General features: G+C 35.4%; 1 protein-coding gene across 1 annotated transcript; it reads left to right on the top strand.

Moving 5' to 3' along the window:
- Nucleotides 1-331: 331 nt before the first annotated feature.
- Nucleotides 332-2,212, top strand: LOC113616988 (endogenous retrovirus group K member 10 Gag polyprotein-like; the record flags this gene model as incomplete). The annotated part of the gene is made up of 2 exons (XM_027100321.1): nucleotides 332-500; nucleotides 636-2,212. Coding segments are annotated over 2 exons (1,746 nt in total), but the record flags the coding sequence as incomplete, so codon positions are not given.
- Between the last annotated feature and the right edge of the window lie 5,494 nt (nucleotides 2,213-7,706).

Here is a 7,706-nt window from a genome sequence, read left to right as displayed (position 1 = left end):
GAGGTGTCTTGTGCTCTGTCCACGCCGACTCCGTCTCCCCTTTGGGTGAAACCTGTCCAGCTGGGGCTGGTCCCCGGCAAGTGGCGCCCGAACAGGGACTTGAAGGGGTAAGTATTATTTCTTTCTCAGACGGATAGGAGTCTCACCGTAGGGTGCTGCAGACCCCCAGTTAAGGAATACTGGTTAGGGAGGTGAGTAAGGCGGTGTCAAAATGGGACATGCTGAGTCCAAAGAGAGGCTCTTATTCATTGATATAGTTAAACATATGATAAATGGAAGAGAAATTAAGGTAACTAATAAGCAATTAACTCAGTTTTTTCAATTCGTACAGGAGCAATGCCCATGGTTTCCAGAACAAGGAACAGTTAATATAGAAACCTGGCAAAAGGTGGGGCAAACTTTGCAAGATTATTACAGCCAGCATGGACCTGAGAAGGTTCCAGTAGATACTTTTACTTTATGGAACCTTATAAGAGAGAGCATTGCTCCTTTGCCTGAAGGTCAAAAAAATTCATATAAATATCCTGCAGAAGCGATAAATGAATGTACTCCGTTACTTTCCCCAAAAACATCAAAAGAAACTGAAGTTTTGGCTGCAGCTTTAAAAAATTGTAACCTTAATAATAATAATTCAGAGGAGGATGATGATTCACCTCCTTTTGATGATCAATTGTCTCCTGCAGATCAGGATGATTTAGATGCTGCTGCCTATAATTATAAAAGAAGGAAATATGAACCCCATGGTGCTTTTGCATTACAAGAAACTAAAAAAAGTAGGCCTAACTTACAGGATATACGCCCTTTGGGTCGTCTACCGACCGCCCCACCAGCACCTTTACGTTCTTCATTTCTCCCTTTACAAAGGTCAGGGCGTTCAAATACCAAGGACCTTTCGCGTGGCCTACCACCTCCACCACCTTTTAATAAAGGTCAAGGCGAATATAAAAGGCATAGGAGAATAAATAATGAAGATAATGATTATGCTTTTGCAGCCTGCTTTCCGGTTATTTTTGAGGATGATTTTGATGATGAGCCATATTGGGATCCTTTGCCTTTAAAACTTTTAAAAGAACTTAAAAAGGCTTGTGTAAATTATGGACCATTGGCGCCTTATACTATGACTTTTATAAACGCCTTGGCAAATAAATGGATGACTCCATATGACTGGATTCAGGTTGCAAAGGCTTGTTTGTCTGGAGGGCAATATCTGCTTTGGAAAACAGAATATGAAGAATGGGTAGATAAACAACATGTTTTAAATAAGAAGAGGGATAAATTTAATATTACTAAAGATATGTTATTGGGCCAGGGAGAATATGATACAGCTCAACAGCAGATGCATATGGGAAAGGAAGCCTTATGGCAGGTAACTACATGTGCTATAAATGCCTGGAAGTCTTTGCCTTTGACTCCAGGGAAGGCCTCCACTTTGACAGATTTAAGACAAAAGCCTGAGGAGTCATATGAGGATTTTGTTTCTCGCTTGCTAATAGAGATAAAAAGGGTAATAACTGATGAGGATGCAGCTAATATATTAGCTAAACAATTGGCCTTTGAAAATGCCAATCCTGTTTGTCAAAACTTGATTCGGCCAATTAAAAAAACTGGTAGCATCTTAGATTTTATTAAACAATGTTCTGACGTGGGTCCCTCTTATATGCAAGGGATTGCTTTGGCAGCCGCTCTTAAGGGAGAAACACTTCCTCAATGTATGATGAATATGGTTCAAAAAACAAAAAACCCTAGGGGACCAAAAGGAAATAATTGTTTTGCTTGTGGAGGCGCAGGTCATTTTAGTAAAGAATGTCCTAATAAAAATATACCTCCAGCAGGTCCTATTAGAATGATATCTCCTGGTAATGTTGGGGTCCCAAAGACTCCTTGCCAAAGATGTGGGAAAGGAAATCATTGGACTAAATTGTGTAAGAGTAAATATCACAAGGACGGACACATTCTTCCCCCTAATGGGGTTTCTACAGTGCCTCAGGCTGGAGCTCAAATGCCAATATTTCCTGCACCTGTTTTTCCAGATACACCTGCTGGAACTAATTCGGGAAACTTACTTCGGGCCCAACCCCGGGCCCAACAAACAATAGGGGCAATTCACCAGACGCTCAATCCCTTTCTTCCCTCAGGGGAATCAATGAATTGTTCAGGGCCACCCCAGGCAGCGCAGGATTGGACCTCTGTGCCGCCTCGGCAACAATACTAACTCCTGACTCTCCAGTCATAAAAATACCAACTGGGATTAAAGGTCCATTGCCCCCAGGAGTAATGGGTTTAATTATTGGTAGGAGTTCAACTTCCTTATCTGGCTTAACCATTTTGCCTGGAGTAATTGATTCTGATTATACAGGAGAAATTCAGATAATGGTGGCTCCCTCTAACAAGACACAACAAATATATGTAGAACAAAAAATAGCCCAATTGTTATTGCTACCATATTATAAGACAGGAAAGAATGTAATTCAAGAAGCTAGGAATGAAAAAGGATTTGGTTCCAGTGATATGGCATTTTGGGTTCAAGAAATTAGCAAAAGTAGACCTTTAAAAATTAATAAAAAAAATATTCAAGGTTTACTAGATACAGGTGCAAATGCTTCCTGCATAGCAGGAAAAGATTGGCCTAGCAGCTGGCCCACCCAACATGCTGACAATATGTTAACAGGTCTGGGAACTGCTCCAGCAGTAGCTAAGAGTGCCCAGATTTTAACTTGGGAGAATACTACCAATAGACAAGCAGGCTCCTTTTGTCCTTATGTAATACCTGGCCTGCCAATTTCCCTTTGGGGCAGAGACATACTTACGCAAATGGGAATGCTCCTGTATAGTCCAGATGACTGGGTCTCCTCACAAATGTTAAAAATGGGATATGACCCAAATAAAGGTTTAGGAAAAAATCAGAAGGAAAGATTATATCCTGTGGTTGCTAAGCCCAAAAATGATAAACATGGAGTGGGCTATCCAAATTTATAACGGGGGCCATTGTTTTAAAAGCAGCTGACCCTATAGTGTGGCTTTCAAAGGAACCTATATGGGTAGAACAATGGCCCCTAACTTTTAAAAAATTAGCAGCTGCAAAAGAATTAGTGAAACAGCAATTATTGGCAGGACATATTAAACCCTCTAATAGTCCTTGGAATACTCCTATATTTGTTATAAAAAAAAAATTGGGAAAATAAAGATTATTACAAGATCTTAAAGCAATAAATAAAACCATGGAAACAATGGGGGCTTTACAGCCTGGACTTCCCTCTCCAGTAGCCATCCCTGAAAATTATGCTATTATAGTTATAGACTTGCAAGATTGCTTTTTTACGATCCCCTTACATAAAGAGGACAGAAAGAGGTTTGCGTTTAGTGTGCCCTCTCCTAATTTTACCAGACCATACCAACAATATCAGTGGAAAGTTTTGCCGCAGGGCATAAAAAATAGCCCTACCTTATGTCAGAAATATGTAGACCAAGCCATATGTAATATAAGACAAAAATATAAAAAAATATATTTAATACATTATATGGATAATATATTATTGGCCCATAAAGATAAGGCCTACTTACATCAGGCATTGCAGGATATAATGGAAGCTTTACAGGAGTATGGATTAAAAGTTGCTCCAGAGAAAATTCAAACTGAGCCTCCTTATAATTATTTGGGCAGATTAATACAGGAATTTTCCATTCAGCATATACCTTTTCAGCTAAAAACTGATCATTTGGTTACTTTAAATAATTTTCAAAAGTTTTTAGAAGATATAAATTGGATAAGGCCTTTGTTAAAAATTACTACTGTGGAATTAAAACCTTTGTTTTTGATATTACAAGGAGATTCTAATCCCTTATCCCCTAGAAAGTTAACTGCAGAAGGAAAACAAGCCATAAAAAAAATAAAAAAAGCTTTAAAAAATGTTTTTATTAAAAGATTATACTAAACCTTGGGATTTAATTATTTTAAAAACTCCAGTTATTCCTACAGAATTATTATGGCAAAATGGACCATTAAAATGAATACATTTGGCTGCTAGTCCAAAAAAAATTGTTGCCTCATATCCTCTTATGGTTAGTTTATTAATTATTAAAGGTAGAAAAAAAAGTAAAAAATTATTTGAAAAAAATATGGATAACATAATTATACCTTATAATAAAAATCAATTAAAGGCCTTGCTGTTGTTAAAAAATTCATTAAAAATAGCCCTAGCCTCCTTTGGAGGTCAAATTTTATTTCATTTGCCTAAAAGTGTATTGTTACAGTTTTTTAAGGAACATATGGTGGTTTTTCCTACATATTACAAAATAAAACCTTTGGAAGAGGCCATATTGGTATTTACTAATGGATCCTCCTCAGGGAGGGCAGCCTATATTATTAATAATGAAAAAAAAGTATTAAATACAGAAAATTGCTCAGCACAACAATCAGAAATTATGGCAGTTATAAAAGTAATAAAATTAACCAGGAATAAAAAAATTAATTTATATACTGATTCCTTATATATAGTTAAATTATTTCCAGCAATAAAAACAGCAGCCTTTCCTGAAAATAAGAGTACAATAATTAAGTTGCTTAAGAGATTACAAAAAAGTATATGGAAAAGAACACAGCCTTATTATATAGGCCACATTAGAGCTCACTCTGAATTGCCAGGGCCTTTAGCAGAGGGCAATGCCTCTGCTGATGCCCTGACTAAAATTTTTATGGTAGATAAAAATAAAGTACAAAAAGCAATAAAATCTCATCAGCTGCATCATCAAAATGCTAATGCCTTAAGATATCAGTTTAGCCTAACCAGAGAAGCAGCAAAAAAAATAGTAAAAAATTGCTCTGTGTGCCCTACACAAACTAATGTACCTCAGCAAGGAGTAAATCCTCAAGGTTTGCGAGCTAATAATCTGTGGCAAATGGATGTGACTCATGTACCTAGTTTTGGAAAGCTGTCCTATGTACATGTCTGTGTAAATACCTTTTCACATGTAATTGTAGCCTCAGCTAGGACCGGAAAGGCCTTTAAGGATGTGTGCCAGCACTTGATGTTTTGTTTTAGTTATTTGGGAATTCCCCAAAAGTTAAAAACTGATAATGGCCCTGCTTATGTTTCTAAATCTTTTCAGCAATTATGCCAACAGTTTGGCATAGCCCATAGTACAGGAATTCCTTATAATCCACAAGGACAAGCTATAATTAAAAAAACTAATCAGATATTAAAAAATATAATTTATAAATTGCAATATAAAGATTTAAAATATTTTTCTCCTCATCATTTACTTAATCATTCTATGTTTGTATTAAATTACTTAAATATAAATAATAAAAAAAGAACTCCTATGTTGAGACATTGGGAAATAAATAAAGAAAATATAAAACCAAAGGTATTATGGAAGGATGTTTTAACAGGAAAATGGAACGGGCCAGATACATTATTAACTAGTGGTAAAGAATACGCTTGTATTTTTCCCCAGAATTTTAATTCACCAATTTGGATTCCTGATCGATTAATCAGACACCCTAAGGTGGGGAACTTATCGAAGCGTCTTTTAAAAAAAAAATTTCACTGCCGAAATGGCGAAGCCACATCCACAGAAAGTAAAACCAGATAGTCTTGTAAATGCGACGTTAGTCCCCCAAATAAAACAACTGTTACTTATATCATCTTGTAATAAAGAAGTACAAGCTTCTCCAGAATTTTCAGAGAGAAAGCCTTCATTGCCTCCCCGTTCACGAAAGAGAAGGTACGCTGTCTCCACCACTAAAGCGGCTCCAATAACCTGGGGGGCAATTAAAAGGCTTTGCCTGAATGCTAAAAATGCTGTGAATGCTCAAGGATTGCCTTTAACGACTGCTAATTTTTTTGTGGCTATGCTTAGTTTGCTTTCGGTTCAGGTAAGTGCCAATGGTACGTATGGGGCTTATTTTCCAGATCCTCCAATTTTACATGCATGTACTTGAAGAAATTCTATTATTCCAGTAACTTCCTCACTTCCTGAATTGACCGATGGCATTCGAGAAATACAGGGCTATAAACAATTTGTAATTAATTTTAATTACTCATTTACAGGTCAGATTGATTTTCCTCCAATATGCTTTTTTCTTGGCTCAGGGGTACTGGAGAGTGGCCAAGCTAAGAATGGGTGTTTGTCAGTAGTTAATACGGGTTTTTTAACAAATTCCCCTAAAAGGTCAAAAGGAAAAGATAAAACTACAAAATACTTATGGTCATTGCTAGGAAAGGTTGTAGGACAACATCAAGTTTATGCTAATAAATATCCAGCTAAAGATATTCATCCTCCTAAATATAATAATTGTAATGAGGCTGCGGGGAAGGCTACAATTAAATGGACTTAAAAAAATATTAAAACTGGATATCCTTCATGGATATATTGTATGTATAATAAAAAAAATAAAATATTCATTCCTGGAACTAAATATTATATTTCCAATTGAAGTATTAAAAATCCTGATAATGGTTTTAATGAAGATTATAAAACATATTTGAAAAATGCCTTAAAATATCCATAAAATGATTCCTATATTCCCCAGCCATTAAAGGTAAATAGATGGAATAGTCATGGATGGGTGGCTCCTATTTATACTTTTGTTTATAAAAATAAAACCTATTATCAATCTCAGTTATGGAGACTGCCCTTAACCACTTATAAAATAACGCTAGTTAAAGCCACTACCCAAAGAAAAAAATATAATGTTCAAACCTGTGTGTCATCTCCGTATTCCTTATTACTTTCTAATAATAGTAAAAAGTTACAAATTAAGCAGTATAATATAAGGTTTTATATTACCTGTCAGCAATGCATACTAACCACTTGCATTGTTCCTAAAATAAATGTATCAACCATAATGGTATTAAAAAAACCAGCTTATATTATGCTGCCAGTAGCACTTAATGAATCTTGGTATATAAATATAGGGGCAAAAATTGTAAGACAGGTTAAAAAGCTTATACGGCCAAAAAAATTTGTGGCTACTTTGGTTTTGGGAATTTCCGCCCTGATAAAAATATTAAGTTCTTTTTCTGTTGCAACATATGCTTTAGTAAAAAAAGTACAAACAGCATAATATGCTAACAATTTATCAAAAAATATATCCTTGGCTTTAGCAACTCAGGAAGCAATAAATAAAAAGTTAGAAAGTAAAGTTAATGCTCTTAAAAAAGCAGTTTTACATATTGGTCAAAAACTTACTGCTTTAAAAATTCGTCTTTCTTTAACATGCCATAAAAAATATTCTTAAATATGTGTGACTCCCTTAAAAGTAAATCATTCTAAATATTCGTGGAAAAAAATTCAGATGCATATTTTAAATGTGTGGAATTCTAGTAATTTAAAAATTAATTTGAAACATTTACATAAACAAATTCATAATATTGCGGCTTCTCAATATAATATAAATCCCTCTAAGGCTGCTGCAAAATTTTTACAAAATTTACAAAGTTATTTTAAAGGTAATTCCTTTATGCATATTTTAATAAATTATGGGGCTGCCGGAGTGGTTATAATTTTACTTCTTATTTCTTTTCCAGTCATCATTCAATTAATTCAAGCTGCCCTCCAGAGTGTATATAAAACCAAAATAAATTTACATCTTGCCATGTTAAAAAAATAAAAAAGGGGGAGATGCCGGGAGCCGTATAGGAAGTACCTTTAAGTCTCAGCACGGTCGAGGCCCATAGTGCCAAGCAAAGCTGGCACTGTCAGGT

Source organism: Aethalodelphis obliquidens, unplaced genomic scaffold (genome assembly GCF_003676395.1).
Source record: "Aethalodelphis obliquidens isolate GAN/ISIS:26980383/991018 unplaced genomic scaffold, ASM367639v1 scaffold1113, whole genome shotgun sequence".
NCBI lineage: Eukaryota > Metazoa > Chordata > Mammalia > Artiodactyla > Delphinidae > Aethalodelphis > Aethalodelphis obliquidens.
This window is presented reverse-complemented; position numbering and strand designations above follow the sequence as displayed.